Source organism: Danio aesculapii, chromosome 2, assembly GCF_903798145.1.
Source record: "Danio aesculapii chromosome 2, fDanAes4.1, whole genome shotgun sequence".
In the NCBI taxonomy this organism is placed as follows: Eukaryota; Metazoa; Chordata; class Actinopteri; order Cypriniformes; family Danionidae; genus Danio; species Danio aesculapii.
Genome location: NC_079436.1, coordinates 53,122,414 through 53,145,820, shown reverse-complemented (window position 1 = coordinate 53,145,820; position 23,407 = coordinate 53,122,414). Strand labels below are relative to the sequence as shown.

The 23,407-nt window shown below is 35.2% G+C and overlaps 1 protein-coding gene across 1 annotated transcript in view; it reads left to right on the top strand.

Annotated features, from left to right (window-relative positions):
* sirt6 (sirtuin 6) overlaps positions 1–23,407 on the top strand; it is a 63,270-nt gene that overhangs the window by 36,483 nt on the left and 3,380 nt on the right. Inside the window, exons 4-7 of the mRNA XM_056468364.1 lie at positions 3,810–3,869; positions 5,932–6,027; positions 9,487–9,567; positions 22,355–22,478. Of these exons, the coding sequence (XP_056324339.1) occupies positions 3,810–3,869; positions 5,932–6,027; positions 9,487–9,567; positions 22,355–22,478 (361 nt within the window). The remainder of the gene's footprint in view (positions 1–3,809; positions 3,870–5,931; positions 6,028–9,486; positions 9,568–22,354; positions 22,479–23,407) is intronic.

Sequence of the window (23,407 nt, the reverse complement as noted above, 5' to 3'; positions counted from 1 at the left end):
CCCCCCTCCCATCTCCCCCGACGGCCAGCACTCACATTGCTTCCGAACCTGAGCACGCTTACATCATCGATGATGCGCTGTTCAGTTTAACAGAAGAGAAACGTTCTTGCTCAGCACAGTGGAGATTTCTTTAGTTATGTCGTTTTAGTCATTTAGGATGCAGTGAAACGCAGTCAAATCTTTTGCCAAACAGAACAGCCACTTTTGATGCTCATAAATTGCCATAATTCATAGCTAATACAACCTGTATATAATGTTCACAGTACATCTAACTGTAACTATTACCATAGTCTTTCTATAACTGCACTTTATAACTTATACCTATGTCCTGCACTTGCTGCTATTGCACTGCTGGTTAGACCGAAACTGCATTTCGTTGCCTTGTACTTGTACATGTGTAATGACAATAAAGTTTAATCTAATCTAATCTAATCTAAATAAAAGTCCTTGTGTTGCAGGTATTAGGAGGTTTGCTGAAGGTGCAGCTGTAGTGCAGCGAGGGATTTGCGTTTTTAATAAACTATGACAGTTCGCGTTCATTGAACCGTAAGAATGATTTAAAAAATCCATATGAAATCCATTCAGTCATTCATTTTCTACCGCTTTTCCAGTGCGGGTCGTGGGGGCAGCAGTCTTTGGAGAGAACACTAGACTTCCTTCTTCCAAGACACTTCCTCCTTCATTTTGCACTGAGCCCAAGTGAACCACGCTCTGGCACACCTTATCCAACCGAGCCAGGACCGGCCAACTGAACCGCGCCTGAGCCCGATGCAGAGCACTCACACTTCTCAAACGAGCCAGGAAACGCGCCGGGGCAAGTTTCATATAGCATAGTTTGAGTGCACCCTAAGAGACCCTACACACTGACTTTTTTTATTTTAATTTTTTTTAATACCCAATCATGTTGCCAATTGACCCTAATAAGTGGAAAATTGGTCCTCCAGCTGTTCCTTATATGGACATTTGACTTTTCTAGCCTCTTATTCCTCCCTGTCCAAACTTTTTTGGAATGTATAGCTGTCGTGAAATCTAAAATGAGCCAATATTTGGCTTGAAGTTTTACAACGTCTCACTTTCAACATTTTATATGTTATCTATATTCTATTTTAAATAAAACGTACGTTTATGAGATTTCTAAATTATTGCAATTCTTTTTTACTCATTTGTACAGTTTCCCAACTTTTTTGGAATCAGGTTTGTACACAAAATTGCTCTTAATTTTTCTATCATTCACAACTTTTTGTTCAATCTTCCCATAATAATTTCATCTTCTCATTATTAACTCTTCTCTTACTATTAAGTCGTGCAGCTCTATTCTGGACTAACCATAGTTTCCTAAAAATGTTTCTGATTGATAGACAGCTCCCTCATCTCTCAGAGCGGTTTGATTAAAGTTTTGACCTCTGTCCTGCGTGTGATGTCTGACGTGTCGTGTTGATTAGCTCTGCTAATTTTCCCCTCCCATATGCCAATGTAATCAGCACGTCTTGTTCTGGGCCGACGAGTTTAAGCGGCTAATGTTGAATTCAGCATATTGACATGATGAATTGCTAGTTTCATTCAAGGGCGCCTAATTAAAACCCCTCTGTCATCTAGTGTTGTAATTGTAAATAATTCATTAAGTTTTGCTCATTTATATGAAGTAAACTTTATTAAAATCCAAACTGTACTTTTTAAAGTTCAACTTTAGCATGGTCTTTTTCACAAGATGGTTATGAGGCATTTAATAGCATCACAAGTCCTTAAATCTTATTATTTATCTTATTATTATTTTTTTTATTGTATGTACATTTATAAATCTATACTGTGTCTTATATCATCTTCACAACAAATTACTTGCTCATGTGAGATGTTTCTAATGTAAGGTCAATGGGGGCAAGGACAGTGAATTTGGTGTTGTTCTCTTTTCTGACTGCCATTATCAGTTTCACACTTTTTATTTAACCTTTTTCTGAAAGTCTTGATAACACCATCATTGTTTTTTCCCATTCACATCGCTCTAAGTTTACCCAACTATGATGACTTCTTCTGCTGAGAAACACAAAATATGAAAAGGGTCCTTTTGTAATTTTCATTAGTATAAGTTGAAATACTACAATAATTAAAACTAAAATTAAATTAGAACAATCAAAATATTATTATATTATCTGAAGAAAAAAAAATGCGCTGGCCCAAGATGAATAGCAACCAAAATAAAAAAGTTTGTTTTGGCATAAAATATGTGCGTGTTCTGTTTATATTTATCATGTCTAAATAAATGCACACATGCATGCATACATTTGATAAAAAGTTTATATATAAAATATATATGTATGTGATACAAATTATACCCTCATAGCCACTTTATTAGGTACATCTGTCTAACTGCTTGTTACGCAAATTTCTAATCAGCTAATCATATGGCAGCAGTTCAATGCATTTAGGCATGTAGACACGGTCAAGACAATCTGCTGCAGTTCAAACCAAGCATCAGAATGGAGAGGAAAGGTAATTTAAGTGATCTTTTACACTTAACGTGACATGGTTGTTGGTGCCAGACTGGCTGGTCTCAGTATTTCAGCAACTACTGATCTACTGGGATTTTCATGCGCAACCATCTCTAGGGTTTACAGAGAATGGTCTGAATAAGAGGAAATATCCAGTGAGCGGCAGTTCTGTGGGCGCAAATGCCTTGTTGATGTCAGAGGAGAATGGCCAGACTGGTTTCAGCTGATAGAAAGGCAACGGGAACTCAGATAACCACTTGTTACAACCGAGGTATGCAGAAGAGCATCTCTGAACACACAACACGTCCAACCTTGAGATGAAGGGGCTACAGCAGGAGAAGACCACACCGGGTGCCACTCCTGTCAAATGAGAACAGGAAACTGAGGCTACAATTCACACAGCCTCACCAAAATTAGACAATGGAAGATTGGAAAAACGTTGCCTGGTCTAATGAGTCTCAATTTCTGCTGTGACATTCGGATGGTAGGGTCAGACTTTGGCATCAGCATCAACATCATGAAAGCATGGATCCATCCTGCCTTGTATCAACGGTTCAGGCTGGTCATGGTGGTGTACTAATTGAGCATCGTGTCAACCCCACAGCTTGCTTGAGTTTTGTTGCTGACCATGTCCATCCCTTTATGACCACACTGTACCCATCTTCTGATGGCTACTTCCAGCAGGAGAACACATCATGTCATAAAGCGTGAATCATCTCAGACTGGTTTCTTGAACATGACAATGACTTCACTGTACTCAAATGGCCTCCCCAGTCACCAGAGCTCAATCCAATAGAGCACCTTTGGGATGTGGTAGAACGGGAGATTCGCATCATCAATGTGCAGCCGACAAATCTGCAGCAACTGCGTGATGCCAAAATCTCTGAGGAATATTTCCAGTACCTTGCTGAATCTATGCCACAAAGGATTGAGGCAGTTCTGAAGGAAAAAGTGGTGGTGTAACCCGAAACTATTAAGGTGTACCTAATAAAGTGGCCAGTGAGTGTATAAAAAGGATTGCATCATCATTTACTCATACTCAGTTTTGGAAGTATTAAAAGAGCTAAAACAAAAATATAAATTTAATAGAAATTATACAAGAAGAATATAAAATTAAACTGAAAATATTACAATATATTAAATATAATCATGAATGATAAAATAATAAACTATTTAGATTGTGAATGAGACCCACAGATGTTTGCGCACATTACTGTGCACATTGCATATTGATTGTGTCATCATTTACTTTCTTCTCTTGTTATGGATTTGCTTCATTTCTCATGCTTGTATTCTTTGTTTATTTCTCTCTGTATGTTCCAGGGATCGATTGTCAGAGCTGCATGGAAACATGTTTGTTGAAGAATGTGAGAAGTGTGGCAAGTATGTAATCGATCTGTCTGAATTTATTAATGAAGTCCATCTGTACATATCCAGTCAGAAACAATCACATACACTGATTTACAAGCAGAAGATGTCCGGGGATGCATTACTGGGGCAGAGAAAATGCACAGTATGAGCAAATGGGGCCAAACATTGACAAACTTACTGTTTTTAGACTTTATTTCGAACACAACAAATACAAAAATAAGTAAATATCTACAATTTAATAAGCAAAGCAAATAATACGATACGATACAGTTGTAACTCGACTCTACATCAATTATAAAAAAACAATCCATCACAATAAATTATAAATAACAATCCATAACAATAAATAATAAGCCACAGCAATAATCTTCAATTGAACACCATGATTCTGTATTTTCGTTCTTATTTTATTCGTATACACTATTTTTCAAATAGACAGTAGGAACTAGTGTCGTCACGATGCTGGAAATTCTTAGTTCGATACGATACTTTGAAAAATATTAATATTTGATATTATTTTCGAGACTGCAAGGACTTTTTTTAATAAATTATCAAAATTTTTCTAGTTTGTTGTTGTTATTATTATTATTATTATTATTATTATTATTATTAATATAAATTTTAGCTTAATGGCTACGCTGACAGTGTATATATTTTGCTGACTTGTGTTCTTGCATTGTCCTAAATATTTTTAGTAATGTTAAAATTTAGAGAAATAAACGATTTTTTTATTTTATTTTTTTTTTATTTTTTATTTTTTTATTTAGTGAGATGGAGTGTGTGCTGTGTATTCATGCTAAAGGCTTCAAACTGCAAATAAATTCATAAAAAGAACTGAAATCACTTAATTAAACAAAATCCAGCCAGAACGAAGTACTTTTTTGAGTTTGTTTTTTGCCGTTCGAAACAGCTTACCAAAGCGAACTTTTAGAGGAGTTCATTTTAGTTCTGAGCTACCATTAGGCTGTGATGATTACGCAACCGATGGCTGTGTTCTGGAACTCCGCCGCCTTTGACTTACTTCGTATTCTCACAGTTCATGGTCAGACAAGAGAAAAACAATCAGCACAACTACGCCAAGTTAAAATACGTCTTTGTTTGTTGTGAATACACGCCCTCTAGTGGCCAACATTGCATACTGCTCCTTTAAAATCTGAAAAGTTCTTCAAAACTGTTCAATTGTGTCAAGTAAGCACTATAAATCCTGCAGCATATCCAACAAATCTATAATTTCTCCAAGTCTGGACAGAAACCTGTGTAGCTCATTATCAACATTTATTCAGGAGTCCCTAAGGATGTAATGAAGACCACAACTCCCATGATTCCACACTCTGTCACAGAGTTATCAAAATTTGCCTTTGTTTGTTGTGAATACATGCCCTCCAGTGGCCAAAAAGACATACTGTGCCTTTCAAATCTGAAAAGTTCTTTAAAACTGTTCATTTGTGTCGAGTAAGCACAATAAATCCTGCAGCATATCCAACAAATCTATAATTTCTCCAAGTCTGGACAGAAACATGTGTAGCTCATTATCAACATTTATTCAGGAGTCCCTAAGAATGTAATGAAGACCACAACTCCCATGATTCCACACTGTCACAGAGTTTTCAAAATTTGCCTCTGTTTGTTGTGAATACACGCCCTCTAGTGGCCAAAAAGACATACTGTGCCTTTCAAATCTGAAAAGTTCTTTAAAACTGTTCATTTGTGTCAAGTAAACACAATAAATCCTCCATCATGTCTACCAAATCCATAATTTCCCCAAGTCTGGACAGAGAAATGTGTGTAAATAAAGAACAGAAAGGTCTTTGACGCTTGGCCCTTAAGCTGCACACATTTGCACACTCTCCAAAGCGCATTGATTCCGGTTTATTTTTCTAGTGTGTTTGACATTGAATAGGTGGCGTATTGATTGTGTATGTGCATCATAGCTCTGCGTCTGACAGATAACACCCGTGTGAATGCTGGGTTATTGATCACACACACACAGATCTTCATCAAGAGTGGCCGCGGGTCGCGTGCCGCTTCTGTCACTGTCACTGAGATAAGCACTTGTGCCCTCGGGCTGTTTCAGGCAATACGTTCGGGACACTGTGATCGGAGTGATGGGACTGAAGCCAACCGGTAGATACTGCGACGTCATGCGCTCCAGAGGACTACGATCCTGCAGGTGACTTTTTTTTTTTAGCAGATGTAATACATGTGAAATGTATACTTATTCATAATTTAATGCTCAGGTAAATTATGTAGAGATGATGTGTTCGTAAACAGAGGAGCAAAACCAAAAACCACCCAGCTAGATGATACAGAGTCCAGACAGCCTATAACAAGCTGTATAAACACACACACACACACACAGACGCACAGCACCATGCTCTCTCATTCACACACATAGACAGCACCAAGCCAGTGGCGCACAGCATCACGCTCATCTCTCATTCACACACACACATAGACGGCACCAAACGAGCGACACACAGCATCATGCTCTCTCTCTCATTCACACACACACACACACACACACACACACACACACACACACACACACACACACATAAACAGCATCCACACAGATATTTTAGATAGCGATATTGTTAGACCACCCGCTCCCGTTCAAATTACACCAGAGTTACCGACCACTCCGGCGCTTTATTCGAAAATTTATTCCGCCAGAAATCTGGTCGGGTCCAGCGAGAATGCAGACCTCTAGTTCGTATTTACCATGTCTCCCTTCTCCTACGATCGAAACCCGAAATACTGCCAAACTGCAGAGGTTGTGTTCTTTTTCGAGATTAGGTCACTTTGTGCGCAACTCGCCATCTTACCTCACCTCTCCCTCTCTCCTCCACACTGTCCCGTGAATGCATACGCGTTTTTAGGCATTAAATAAATCATGTTTAATACTTGTCTCCTATATAAGTGCTTTGTTTTTTATGATGGTATAACGTTATTGTAACTGACACGTTGCTATTTTTCGATCCCTCGGTATACCATATTACTGGCCGAGCCTAATATATATATATATATATATATATATATATATATATATATATATATATATATATATATATATATTAGTGCCGGGCCGTTATCGGCGTTAATGGCTGCGTTAACGCGAGACTCTTATCGCGCGATAAAAAAAAAATCGCCGTTCTCTAAGTTCTCTAAAAAATCTATTCTCAAAGTTGGGCTGGGAGCTGGGTCTATTACATTAGCGCGGATGTATACCTGACCGGTGAGCCGTCTGACAAACAAAGTGCCCTTCTGTATCATTATTATGGAATGTAACAACGCACGGCAAATGAAAAGAAAAGAAACCTTCCGCATTTCGCGGTGTGTGTGTGTGTGTGTGCGCGCACTTGTTTTGTGTGCGGTCCTTTACTGACAGCCGCCTGTGTCTTGGATCTTGTCGGAAAATATGGCGAAAAGTCCTACATGACGGTAATAATTTGCTTGCAGTGTTTACTTCAGTAATGCCACTAATATCTGCATACTCCACATGTCTTAATTCCATTTTTGTTCAGTTCAGTTATGACTTTAGTCGCATTAAGGTAATAAAAATCACTGTTTACATGGTAAACTCCTAATCAGAGTATTGTTTTAATCATATTAAAATCGTGTTAAAGTATTGTTGCCCATGTAAACATGCAATGTTTGACACACCGTCAGGGCTCTGTGAACTTGGCATTGAGAAGCAACATTTTCTGTATTTACCTACATCAAAAGCAAGTATGAAATCCCTGTTTGGAGCTTATGTAGGCCTACAGTTCATAATTCATATTTAACTGAATAAACAGTTAGTAAACACAAGTACATCTTATTGAACATCATTTATTTTCATCACCAATTATCATAGTAGAACAGTTTCTCAAGCAGTTTGTGATGCATTTTGGAAACAGGAGATGAGCCCCTGGTCTAATGCGTCACCTGGCTCGAGAAACCCGTTCTCAAAGACTTATTATTTGGGTAGCACACATATTCTGAATGCCTTCGACAGAATTTGAATGAGCCATTTTAATCTAGATTTAAAAAATTAATCTATGCCCACCTATTATATATATATATATATATATATATATATATATATATATATATATATGGCGGTTATATCTGCAGACACTGTGGATAATCTGCGAGTCGGACAGAATACATTATGATTAATTGCAGGTGGGTCGCGGGTGGACGAGATGAATTATTAATGATTTTTGCTTTGTATTTTTTTTAAGATATTCATGTAAAATATGAATGTGTTTTTAATGTATGTTTAATCAAGCAAACGGGCCCTAATTTGCTCATTAATTGAAAAAAAAAAAAGTTTAAATTTGCGCGCGGTGGAGGTCCATTTGTTAAAGCAGAAATGAAGGTGAAACTGATCCAAAAATTCAAAACAAAACAAAAGGAAAGAAAGAAAAGTGCCGTGTGGGAGTGTTTTAGCGACGTGGTTTACGAGGATGAATCAAGTGCTGGGGATGTAATATGCAATGGCTGTGAAGCACTGTATGTATATGAAAGCCACTAGACAGGTACCTCAAATATGAAACATCTTGTGTGTCCTAACACACTGTAGCTGTCATTTAGGCTGAAGTGGCACCGTTTTTGTTTTTATAAATAAATGTTCATTTAAAACAATTTACGTTAAGCGTATTCTTTCACTATCAGAGAAGCGCAGATTAGCTATATATATAATTATATGTGCCGGCGGATGGATGATTAGTATGAAGCTGCAGATTCAGGTGACATTTCTGCTGATCCGCACATCAATAATGTGTACATATACACTACTGTTCAAAAGTTTGGGGTCAGTAGGATTATTAAATGCTTTAAAATAAGCTTCTCCTGCTTAAAACCAAGGCTGCATTTATTTGATCAAAAATACAGTAAAAATTGTGAAATGTTATTGCACTATAAAAGAACTGTACAAAAGTAGTTTATCATTTAATTTAATAATTTATTCCAGTGATTTTAAAGATGAATTTTCAGCTTCGTTACTCCAGTCTTCAGTCACATGATCCTTTAGAAATCATTCTAATATTCATTATTATTATTATTATTATTATTATTATTATTATTATTAATAGTAATAAAAGCAATAATGACTGGAGTAATAATTTCATTTTAAACTACATACAATAAGTAATAAACAAATATTTACTAAAAAAGTTTTTTGCATTTAATAAATGTCGCCTTGATGAATAGAATAATTTTATTCAAATAATTTAAAATAAACTGACCCCAAACTTTTGACTGGAAGTGTATACATTATATTTTATGAATATTTATATATTTATATTTATATACAGACACGTAATATGTAATTTAGTACCTAAAATTAATAACAATTAGATGTTTCTTTGCCAAATAATTCAGAATTCATTTAATTTTAGGTTTGTATTTTGTTTTATTTTAACCATTTTAAATATGGTTTAATTTATCTACTTATTCTACAGTAATAACCCTTATTTATAGCAAAACAACTTTTTTGTGACTAGTCAGAACATGGCAGAAATGATTTAAACTGATCAGGATCCTAACAGTTAATGTGCTGATTTTTTTTTGAGAATACAGTGGATAACTTTGAGTGATGTCCCAAAAATGCATGGATGCTTATATGTGTGTGTGTTCTGTGCAGAGGGAAGCTGATCAGCTCTATATTGGACTGGGAGGACTCTCTGCCCGACAGAGACCTGAACAGAGCTGATGAGGCGAGCAGGTAAAGGAAGATTAATATCTGGACTCTGAGACAGAGTGAGAAACATCTGCTCTGATAATACAGGCTGAAGGCCATTATATTTAGCCAATCAAGAACAAGTCTTGCTCGTTCAGAACAAAGCAATCAACAATTACAGGACTAAAGTAAGGCTGACTGCTTTTGTGCTGTGATTTATGGCGGGATTTAGGACAAGCAATTTCAAGTGTAGTTACTGGGTTTAATATTACGTTTACCCTTAAAAACATTTCACCATTCGGTAGATATGTTGGTAGCTATATATGTCATTTTAGCCCATTTCTATTGTTAAATGTAAAATTTTTATTTAGTTTAAGTTGATGCACTTAATGTAGTTCAAGTGAATAAATATATATTTATTTTATATATTTAAATTAAATGTTAATTAATAATGAATCCATTAACCGTTGTGCATTATTTAGTTTGACTACCCTTATGTTATGTTGGTGGCTGTGTTTGCCCCATTGACTTCCATTATAATGACATTTTTTAGCTGCAAATCCATGACAGCATGTTATTATGCATTCTTGATAGTTGCTGGTTTTCTTGTTGGGAAGAGGTAAAATATGATAAACAACATATTATTGGGGTTAAATATATACACTAAATATAAATTAATACATTGGTTTTGGTACTTAAAAAGCACTTTCTATTTTTTTTAACTGAGTTCTTAAACAAAATGTGGATTTGTGATTTAAAAAAATATATAAAATGAAATTTTAATTAAAAAAATTAAGACACAAAACAAATCTGTGCTGTAATCTACATTAGAAGCTCTATTACTTGCATATTACAATAATATTAAAGACTACAATTAGCAACAGAGACAAAATTATTCAAATCAATTGCTACATATTTTACTAATAATAATCAGTTCTCAGAGTATTTTACCATTTTAATAATTTTTTGCATATTCATATTCTTACACTTCATAGTGAGACAGGTAAGTAAAATATGCCCTTGTTGGTTATGAATACACGCCCTCTAGTGCTGTAAGTTATGTACTGTGCCTTTAAAAAGTGTGTAAGAGTGCTTTCACACCTAGACGTTTGTTTTGGAACCTGGCACGTTTGCCCCATTAGCTTGGTCCATTTGGCATATGTGAATCCAGCGATCGCGCTCTGATCCGCAGCAAAACAGTTGGTCTGAGATCGCCTGAATGAGGTGTTCTCAGCCTGGTTGAAACAAACTCTGGAGCGGAAGGCAATATGATCCAACGAACTAACCAATCAGGCTATAGCACAGTGTATTATGCATATGTAATAGCCGAATGGATGACTATATGAAGAGTCAATTATGAAAAGGAGCGGGATGTCATTCCTACCGGTAAATGTGTTTCATGTCAAATACAAAAGTAAAAGCATGCTAAAATTTTATCTGTTCGGAAAATTGACTGAAATTACCATCTGATCATTTCTTTCATATTTTAATCCTATTATATTTTGTATTAGGCCTATTGTTTTGTTCATTTCTGCACTGATACCTCGAAAGAAAGATCAACATTGATCTGCTTCATGATCTGACTGCAGTCTTGGTTTATCTGTTATTTCTCTCTATAATTTAAGCCTGTAATGCATAATTCTAGCCAATGCTTTTTTAATAGATCGATTGATTCAATAGATTGATTTTTACAAAATTTGACAATCGTCAATTGACGATGTCTGTGGGTGTCAAAATTAATGTGGGTGCACATTTGTTTCATTTCTCATCGTCATAAATTAAAATAGCGATGTTTCACAGCTGAGTGGAATTCATGGGACTCTGAACAATAAACCCTGAAACTCTGACCGATGTGACGTGACTTGTATTAACTAGTTTGGTTCTTTTACCTTGTGAAAGCGAACCGCACCCAGTACGTAATAAATAAACATTGTAACAATTTGAATCCCTGTTTCAGAACATAACAATCGATCTACAGGTGTAAAAACACCCTAAACATCTTCAAAACTGTTCATTTGTGTCAATTAAACACAATAAAGACCACAATTAGCAGAGGCCAGTTTACTAAATTCAATTGCTGTGTGTGAAATTATAATCTTCTCACATTTAAAAAAAATGCCACATTAAAATATAGCACAGTTTTCACATTCACACATGAATCTAATTATGTTAATACTCAACGTGTTGTTCAGTTATTGCTTTTTTTAACACATTTTTAAACATAATAGTTTTAATGACTTATTGCTAATAGCTCATTTCATTGGTCTTTGCCATGATGACATAATATTTTATTTGTTATTTTTTGAGATCCTAGTATTCAGCTTAAAGCAGACCCCCTATTTTTTTTTTTTTTTTGCGATTCCACGATCGCTGAATCTAACGGAAAATCAAGAAAAAGTTTTTGCGATCCTGCAAAATTCTTTATTAAAAGCAAAATAATGGCAAAAAAAATAAATAATCTCATAAAACATCCAAAATACAATCAAATGCTATTTATTTCAGTTTGCAATTAATTGATTTACATGACTTACAGACATTGCATACGCAGCGCATGTGAATTGGGCATTTTGTGCGTTTGACGCATTTCTGACTGCAAAAGGAAAGTTGGAGCAAACAAATCACAGCAATGGATGGAAGTTGATTCAAGGATGACGGGACTGAATTGAAGGACACATTATTTGTGCTTTATGTATGGCTGGTATTATGGTGTGTGTAAAATCTATAAATGTATTCGTTTAACTCTTTTCCTACAGTTAACGAGAGAAAACACTTCCCTGCCATTGACGAGTTTTACAGCAATCAGTGTTTTAGGTGTATTATGGTAGGGGAAGCTCTAATGCATGTCCTGAATGTGGTACATGTCACATGCTCTGGGAAGTGAAATCTGAGAGAAAGTAAGATCGTGGATCAAAATAAAAGTTATACAACCTTCCTTTGGATTAATCCCTACCGTTTTAGATCTTGCCTTGACAAGAGACCAAATTAATGAAGCTTTGTTTTTATGATTTGTGTCATTGTCATTGTTTTAGATTGCACACCTAGCATAGTAGGCTACCTAATATGGTAAATATTATATACATTTTTTTTAGATTTATATATGTAATTAATCGCAATATTGTCTGCAAATTTCTGTGAGTTACCACCACAAAATCAGTCATTTTCAGCGCAAAAAATCACAACAAAATGGTGTAAAACTAGGGGGTCTGTTAAAGTGCCATTCAAGGGCTTAACTAGGGTAATTAGGCAAGTCATTGGACAACAGTGGTCTGTTCCGTGGCCAAGCAAAAGCATATTTTCTTAAAAGGGTTAATGGGATATTGAAGTGGATATTTACCTTAAAATAATTTTCCAAAAAAATTTAAAACTGCTTTTATTCCAGCCAGAGAAATAAGACTTTCTCCAAAAGAAAAAATATAGGGAAAAAAATAGGAAATACTGTGAAAAAATAAACTTTCCCTGTTAAATATCTCTTGGAAATTTATTTAAATTAATATTTTTTTATCTTCAACTGTATGTTTTCTCTTAAATGAACTGTGAATCAGAACTGCGTATGATATTTAATCTCGAGTATCGTGTCAGCAGCAGCAGATCCAGCTTAATCATATTACAGTGAACGTACTAGAGTCTCGCAAGACCTGACACGCACAGAAAGACACACACGCGCATACAAAACATCCCACAACACCTGCTGCATATCTGACCCGCGACTGTCCTCTGAGCCTCCACATGCGTTCAGAATCCAACAAAGTTTGAAGGGAAAGAAATGTGACCTTGCACGTAGACATCGCTTGAGTGTATCATCTGCCTCTCTTTCTTAAAAATGCCAAATAGGAACAATTTGAGTTTATTCAGTACTGGATTTAAAGGGGACCTGTTATGCAAAAATCACTTTTATAAAGGGTTTAAACACAGTACTGTGGAAACAGTGTGTGAATATAGTCAGAGTCTGATGATAAACGTTAATTCATTCAATTTTTTTATAGTCACACTTGAGTTAAACAGTCTGCAGAAACACTTTGATGACATTCTCCCATTGTACGCGTCATCAGAGGGGGAAAGCCACGCCCACTAGTAGGGTTGGGTGTCGTTTGGTGTTATTTTCATTACCGGTGCTAAATCGATACTTTTTAAATGATACCGGTGCCTAAACCAAGCGGCAACCTCCCGCTCTCCCTCGGGAAGCCAATACGGAAGTAACTGAAACTGCAATTTATCAAAATTCCGCTAGTCCTGGCTCCATAATAGAGCAAATTGCAATTCAGCCCACTGTTAGAATGGCCAACTTTACAGCCGAAAAAAAGGTGGTTCATATAGCTAATATTACCCTCCATGACAACTGTGAGGGGGGTGAATTTTTTTATAACTCATCCATTTCCTTTATATTAGGTTATATTAAGTTTGCATAATTAAGGGCGTGGCCACTTGAGTGACAGCTCACCTCAGCTGAATCCGGCAGATTAGCTACTGATCTCGGCATATTCATCGTATTTTTGTGTTGTTTTATGTATCTTTACACAGTCAGCTGACTTTTGGGATTATTTCTTAAAATTATCAGATGAAATGGGATGCTGTGTGCATTTAATTGTGCTCATAAACCATTCACATGGTCTCCGTGAGTAAAGTTATATACTTATATACCATCTCTATAAATGTATTTGTTTTATTTAAGATCATTTATCATTAATATTTTTCTTTAGACCCGTAAAGCAATCCAGAATCTGACAGATTGATTAACTGTAGGCTCTAGAACAGTCATCTGAAGCGTTATCATAGTGTTATGCATCAATAGTCTTGCATTTACTAACACAGACTATATTTGAAGTGTTTGGAAGTAATTCGCGTTTTCCTCCTGTAGAAAAACGTCATAAGAACAATGTTTAGTGGCTCAATGTGTTACTACAGTGTTTTTAAAAGTCTAAACACTGATATTGATATAGTGTACAGCCAAACACATGTGGTCAGAACACAAACGAGTCACAGGTAATAGAGCATTAAGCGTTTCTCCCAAAGTAAAGTCTGTCTGCCAGGTCTAAGCAGAGTGCCAGCAGGTGTCTGTAGCTCCGCTCACTCTCCGCCTCTTTGCCCTTGTTTGGTATCCCGCCGTGGGTGCGATGACGCGCGAACAAAATGGCGACGGTTGGCCGCGCCTACTTGTAGCTTCTTTTGTAGTGTTCAGAAACCTATGGGTGACGTCACGGATGCTACGTCCATATATTTTACACTCTATGACCTAAACTGATAATTTTGAGCCACACAATTATTTGACAAAAATATGTATTTTAATCATTTTAATTGAACAATATAATTAAAGTTTAAAGTAAACACCAATTCATATTTTATATATTTGCTTTAATATTTTCCTTTTGATAATTTGTTTGTCAGCATGAATGCAAGATTTTATTAACATTACATTAGCTTACTACTAACCTGTGGAAAGGCTGTCATCAAAATCAGGGAACTTTTTTTTTTCTTCCTAGGGTTGGGGCTTGTGACTATGTTTACATGGACATCATTTGCCTTAATCTGAACAAGACAATAATATGATTAAGGTGTTCACATGAGTTGCTTTTTGAATGTTACATTCATGATCCCATTTTACATGTTACAGCACATAGATCCATCATTGTGTCACTGCGTAATCAACATTTCCTCCGGAGTTTCATGTAATTCTGGGTGTTTCATTTTTAATCTGTCGACTTTAACAGCAGTTCGGCACTTTCACTTTCATTCAGGATTATTCATACCCAGTACCCAACTGAGGTATTGAATGAGAATATGAAGTAAGGACTGGTGGAAGAGTGTTGTTTTAATAGAATTTGATACCAAACACTGAATAGAAAGACAAAACTGCCGCATTTTGGGATGCGGGTGTCTGCGGTCCTTTAAGGTAATCAAAAATCACTGTTTACATGCTACACTCTTAATCAGAGCATAGTCTTAATCAGTTAAAATTGGTGTCCATGTAAATGTACTCAGTGAAAGTGCCAGATGATGTCGCAAGCTGTCAAAGACAATTGCATTCCTCTCCCTTTAAGTTGATTCCATGTGCCCTCAAATGTGTCATTTAAGTTTGATGTGTTTTCCCCTTACACGACTTTTGTAAAGCATCTGCTGAACGTTGCTGTGTTAGAATCCTTGCTTGTAAGATATAGCCACACTTAGTTCGTGTAGTTTAATCAAATTTGATGAACGCAATCATGCGTGTTGACGAAGCGAGTCGCTTACTGGGTGCGCTGTACTGTTCGATTTGCCTTCTGTATCTAAGCAAAAAGATCAAATGCCTACCATTTCCAACAGTGTCCATATCCCTCAAAGTTGTTTAGGATTAAATGTTTAAAGATGGTGTGACACAACACATACTTATATGGGCCTTTGATGCAGCCCTTGATTCTTCTTACGTCGTGGTCACAGAATCAGTGGCACTGAAATTCGATCCGGTGCATACCGCTTACATAGATTTTGGCATCCAGCCCTACCCACTAGTGACCATCGTTCTGTCATTAGTATAGACAGCCCTGAGTGAGAAGCAGCCATCTGCCTTTAGAGTTTTCACGTTGTACCTGCTGAAAATAACGTTATGGCCCGTTTTAACTGAGTGGTATGGTGAGGTTCGGTATGGTTCGCTTTTTTTGTCTGTTTTGTACCACTTTTGGGGTACCCTTTCCAAAGGGTACCAAAAGGTGGAGCTAGAAGCGCATCTGAATACTATTGGTTTACAGAGATGCGTCATTCGCTCGTGCAACAAGCCAGAAAGAAAACAAAGGGACTGCCATGTTTTAAATACACAGCCGGTTTTACTTTGTCCAGAGAGCTTGCGATCACGTCGATATTTGAAATAACAAACTTTTTGAGCTCATATTAATAACGTGCTCGTGATCATTGTAGCGCTTTGATATCCGATCCTGTCAGAAAGGAACAAACGCGAGAGTGAAGCACGAAAAAACAAGGAAGAAGCCGGAAAAATAGCAGCAAATGATGAGTCTGCAACCTAAAACATGAACAAACAGCCATGTTTAACTATTATCATCACCTTTTGGACAATTATGAACTCAGAATGACGGAATTACTTTCTAATGAGAGGCTACACGTTCTGCTGAAGATTAAAGGCACATATGAGAGGTTTGCACTGACTGTGGGCTGTATTTTGTGTTATTTTTGAACCTAAATAAGGACTAAATGTATGCTGTGTGTAGTTGTTCTGTAATTGGTAACATATCGGAGACTGTAAGGGGCTGTATGTCTTCATATAGGTTGCATTTATTTGTTTATTTTATGTAATTGCAGACGTTACAGTGGGTTTTTTTACACAAACACACACACACACACACACACACACACATACACTACAGCCAATTTAGTTCATCCAATTGACCTATGGCGCATGTCTTTGGACTGTGGGGGAAACCGGAGCACCCGGAGGAAACCCACACCAACATAGGGAGAACATGCAAACTCCACACAGAAATGCCAACTGACCCAGCCAGTACTCAAACCAGCAACCATCTTGCTTTGAGGCGACTGTGCTAACCACTGAGCCACCAACACAATTTTAAAAATGGTAGTTTTAATAACTCATTTCTAATAACTGATTTTTTTTATCTTTGCCATGATGCCAGCACATTATATTTACTCAGAGTGTCCGTGAGGTGTTAAAAGGTATTAAAAGTTGATAAATCAATTATGAGAACATTAAGGCCCTTAAAAGATATTTAAAAAGTATTAATCGCATTTTTGCGAGGTCTTAAATTTTGTTCAATCGTTGAGCGAAACAGATGGGATAATGTAAGCTTGCGTACTACTGGTTGGAGAAATACGAGTTTAAACAGTGGCTGAAGCCTGTCGCTGAAAACAACCACGTAATTTATTCTATCAAGCTTTGTTTATTCCGAGCTTATCTAAGTTCTGTTGCATGGTTGTGCTCCATTGATTTAACTACAACTGTTTATTAAATTAAAGGTTTGAAACTGATTACAACTTGAAATGACGATGAGGTCTTAAAATATTCTGAAAAGGTCTTTAAAAAGTCTTATAAGGGTATTGAAATTACCTTTAGGATTCCAGCATATATGCCCTGTTACTTGACATTTTCAAGATACTAGTATACAGCTTAAAGTGACATTTAAAGGCTTAACTAGGTTAATTAGGCAAGTCATTGTATAATAGTGGTTTGTTCTGTAGACAATCGGAAAAAATATACTTTGAGGGGGCTAATAATATTGACCTTAAAATGGGTTTTGTTTTTTATTAAGAACTGCTTTTACTCTAGCCAAAATAAAACAAACAAGACTTTCTCCAGGAGAAAAAAAATTATAGGAAATGCTGTGAACATTTCCTTGCTCTGATAACTATCATTTGGGAAAAAATGTTTAACCTCTTAAGGCCCAAGGTGTTTTTTTACATGCATTTTTTATTTCTCTTTACTATTTGGGCTTATTGCAACCTAATTAGAATAAAAATCTAAGTATAATCTTTTGATATGATGTACTTTTAGAGAAAAATGGTGTCCATATATGTGGACTTGTGGTCCGAATTTACATAAAACACCATTTTGTTAATGCATATTTAACATAGAATTATTTTTTTAACTTGCTTTGACTATCAGAGAGTAATTTTCCCATTTTGGACAGTTAGAAATAGGGTTTGGGACATTTCATATGCTGCAAAACAGTTGCAGGATGACACTGTATGCCTCTAACAAAGTATAAAACATTCAAAGTATATTAAATAGCCACTTAAGAGCTCAAATGTGCTGCGACACAAGCCCTAGGAGGTTAAAAAAAATCACAGGAGGGCAAATAATTTCGACTTCAACTGTATACTGTATAATATTTCTGCAAATTATAAGCCAGGTTACAGGTTCGTCATGCAGAATTAATGTGATTTCTCTTTTAAACCATTTTTCGTGGAAATGTGAACCTAGATTTGGCTTGCAATGTTTCATAGGTAACAGCAAGTCTTAGCATGTGGCTTTTTCCAAAACAGACTGGATGTTGTTTAAAGTGAAATCAGGATGGTGCCAATGAGCTTCCTGCAAACATATGAAACTCCGAATACAATCAAACTCCCACAAGCTCCTGTTCAGACGTATAAAGGAGATTCGTAATTCTCACTTCCACTGTTTTTTTGTTTTTTTTTTCTTCACTCTTTCAATTTTCTCTCTCCTGCTCTGAGGTCACTGGTGGTTTTTGAGAGGAAAATGTGTAGTATGGTCCTATAGCCCTGCTGCAGTAATTCACTCGGAAAGGTTTTTCTTTTCAGCTTTTCTTCTCATCTCTTTTTGTGTGTGTGTGTGTGTGTGTGTGGTCAGACGTTTCAAAAGTTTCTTCATAAGTCGTAGGAGTTAATGAGAATTAATGGAGCTTGTGGTGAACCGGTATTCATTATGTTGTGTAGAGGATAATCAGCTCTTACATGTAGAATTAATGAAACTGAAGTATTGTACGAGTTCTTTTGACGCATGTGCTTATTATAATAGAGTTAACGATGTTCAGATTGTCTGAGAAACAGCTGTTATTGATGAATTCGTGTTCAGGTCATTTCAGGACAGTTTGTGAACATCCTACTTCGTTTACTTCAGTAGTGTTGTGTAGTTTCTGTATTAAATATTGTATTGATTTTTGTATAAAGAAAATGGTTAGCTTTTGATTGGCTAATTGATTGCTTTTTTATTTTATTTGGCATATTTTTTCATCCGTTTATCATTACAATAATGTCTGTATTTAGTTTTTGTTTTTTATTAACAGTATATATTTTTTTACCTTTATGAAATTTGTCGTTCTGTTGAACACAAAAGAAGATATTAGGTGTGTCACAAATCGCATACTTGCGCACTATTTTTATGCCATTTTGTAGTATAAATCGTGTAAGTAGTGCGTTCACACTGAAAACTCTGAAAATAATAAGTGCTCTTTAATTAACCGGATGATGCACTTATTCAACTGGAAAAGTTAAATGTACTGTATAATGATGGACACTTCACGCACTCAACAACTGCAGTCTTGCTCACGTAGCGGAAAGGGCGGAGCTTTCGGGCGCACATGTTGGATAGCTTAATTTATTTTGGATTGTGAAAACAAAATTCTTTCACAAGTGATTATAGCACCTCCCGATGGTGAATGCGGTTAAACTCATGGTAAGTATTGTTTGGTACTTTGGTCATTTATAATTTGGCAACAGTTAAAGGTCATCTGGGAATCAGTGTAAATCTCCGCTTAGTAAAAAAAGCTGTGTTTGATTTGGGACGACACTACATTCATATGTAATTCATATACTACGCTGTTGAGTGTGTAAGTGCATAAGTGCATAGTGTGCCATTTGGGACGCAGCTATTGTTAAAAACGTTGCCAACCTGTAACCATTGACTTTCATAGTATTTGGGTTTCCTACTGAGTATGCCATTGGTTATAGGCTTTCAACATTTTTCAAAATCTCTTCATTTGTGTTCAACTGAAAAATTGTAAAATTGTATTGATTTGCCTAAAGAAAATGAAGCCAGATGTCAGACACAGCGATATTCCAAGATGGCGGCGCCCTAGCTCTAAAAACTATAGTAAAAAATGCCGTTTTCTTCAAAATGGTTACGTTAATCGAGTTTGTAATATATATTTCCATTAATGTGGAAACTAATTAACAAAATAAAGTAAACTTCACTGACTGCTTCACTTCTGCTTTAACCAGAGATGCCCAAACTAGGGCCCGTTAACCAAACTTGGTCCATGATAACCTTTGATTTGGGCCGCCATCCCATCCTATCTAACCGTTTGTTTGTTTGTTTGTTTGTTTGTTTGTTTGTTTGTTTGTTTGTTTGTTTGTTTGTTTTTTAAAAAGCTAACTGAAATTAGATGTTTCGAATAAATACTGTAAATAATAAAATTTTGTTTGAGTGAGCATACTGTAGATAGTGTATTCAGCATTGAACTACACTGTTATAAATGTTGTGTTTGTTTTTATTGCAATAAGTTATTGTTTTAAAAGTTATACTGCATTAGTTAATAGGAATGTTTTCTACTTATTTTGAAATATAAAACACTGCGGAAATTACCCATGGCAACTTTAATGTAAGATAGTTTGGTATGTTTAGCTTCAGCCCACAGCTCTCCATGATAAATTGGTTTTTGGCTCTTCATGCAAAAAGGTTTGGGCACTCGTGTATTTAAAAAACAAACAAAAGAAAAGTCTTGTTTATATTCGTTTTGACAACACATTATCAATGTTTTAACCACAGGAGAGTTCAGAATGAAATATTTGGTTGAAGAAACCAGATTGTTAATCTCAAATATAACGTACTCAGCATAAATAAGTATACCCCATTTTGAAAATGAATATTTTTATCCATTTCTCAGTAAATATAGGTCATATATTTTAGTTCATTTAAACAATACAGATTTATTAAACAGATAAATAGATATATTTATTAAAATAATATTTTATTTAGAAATCAAAAGATAACACATTTAAATGAATGGGAAATATTGCATCTACATGCCAACTTATTCTCATTAGATTTTAAGTAGACTGTTAGGTTGGGGTTGGGGTTAGTGCAAGTTGACATATACTTGCAAAGTTTCTTATAGTCAGTTAAATGTCTGTTGAATGAGCAGTATGAGCAGATATTAAGCAGACAGTCTACGAATACTCAAATGAACATACATATAAAGTTATATATAGTTATATATTTTTCATTTCTCTTGATTTTTGACAATTTTTTTTTTTATTTAATATTTTTCCCTAACATATACATTTGGGATACAAAGTTTTGGACCATTACTGTAAGTTATTTTGTAAGATTAGTTTCATATTTAGCTTTAGTACTGAATAATCTAATGTATATGCACAATTATAATATTGTAAAACATCCTATAAAAAAATATTACTTAATGATTTAATATGTTATATATTTTGTGTGTGTTTGTGTTAAAGCAATTTGTGGTAGAATAAACCTAATAAAATAATAATAATAATAATACAAACAAAATGTAGAAATTATTATGTGATTGTTATGTGATGTATGTGTATATATGTGATTGAAAATCTGGTTTATTCTAATAGATATTGCTTTTCTTAAATTATTTTTTTAAATAAAAATGAACAAATCAGAGGGAAAAAAGTTTAATAACTTAAAATAAGAATAAATAAACCACATTAATAAAGCTGAAAACGAAAGCAAATAAAAAATGTCATGTAAATAAATATTACCAAAGTAACATTAAGTCAACTGTACAAAAAAAAAAAAAAAAATATATATATAGATATAGATATAAGAGTATATATATATATATATATATATATATATATAAAACAGTATATAATAAATGTAAATAATAAGAACTTTAATTGTGTTAAACAACTCAAAACCTATTCATTCTTTACGTGAAATATAACTGTTCTCTATCTTTTTCTTTCTTTACCTTTGGGGTGAAATATGACAGAGAAATGTTCTTGGCATGTTCTGCATATTAATGATTGCCATTTGCATGCGCACAGGAACCTCCAATGTTTCATCATATGGAAGATGAAAGCAAATGTAAACAACAGGATGTTACGAATGGTTTATTTGTGGTATAATGAGCACCTGAAGGTTTTAGAGCCGTGCATTAAGCATTTTAAATGAGGCGGGAACAGACTGTTAAATGGACAATCACACTTCCAGATCTGAATCCAGAAGCTGATCGGATTGAAGCGTGACATTTGCGTTAGCATTGTGACTCATGTAGTCAGTGGATGTAGTGACTAAGCCAGACGCTAATGTGAAAGGCTCCTATTCAGCCATTCTGAGAAAAGCACAACAGACCCGGGCAGCTGATATTGCCTGTATCTCTCTTTTTTTTTACAGGCGAGCTGATCTGGCTTTGACACTGGGGACGTCTCTTCAGATTAAACCCAGTGGAGATCTGCCTCTTCTGACCAAACGGACAGGAGGAAAACTGGTTATAGTTAACCTTCAGCCTACCAAGCATGTATGTCTCTGCAACACTTGAAAATACACATTAAAAAGAATGTGCTAATGTGAATGTTTTAACATTTGATGTTAGCTTAAATAGAGGGTTCAACCAAAAAAATGTAAAATTCGGTCATTAATCGCCCTTTGCTTGTATCAAAAACTTGATGAATTTTGTCCAACTGTTGAACACAAATGAAGATACTTTGAAAAATGTTTGGAAACCTGTAGCCATTGACTTATTTATTTGTTTTTTACTATGGAAGTCAAAGGATTTTTAGCATTCTTCAAAATATCTTCTTTTGTGTTTAACAGAAGAACGAAATTCCTAAAGGTTATGAACAAGTTAAGAGAGGGTAAATAGTGAGTCCATTTTCATTTTTTGGTGAACGATCTCTTTAAAAGCAGCAAAGAGTTAAAATTAGTTGTCAAGTTTCATTTACTTTCATTTACTATACTTGAATGTGCATTTAACAATAGCTAGATGCTAAAGTTGTGCATCATTCATTGTGATTGTGAGATAGATAGATAGATAGATAGATAGATAGATAGATAGATAGATAGATAGATAGATAGATAGATAGATAGATAGATAGATAGATAGATAGATATCATTTGTTAAAAAAACACATACACATTCAGCAGTTTAGAATGAATCGATTCAATCAATGATTCAATGATCCGTTAATAAAGATGATCTCTTGCTTCATTTCTAAACGAATAAGCAGTTTTGAGTAAATCATTTGAATAAGTGATTCAAAGATCCATTGATGAAGACAGTCGCTTCTTTATTCATAAATGAATCAGCAGTTCTGAATGAATCGATTTAATCAATGATTGAATGATCCATTAATAAAGATGATCTCTTCATTTCTGAATAAATCAGCCATTTTGAACAAATATTTGAGTTGTCTTTGTTTCTAAATGAATCAGCAGTTTTGAACGTGT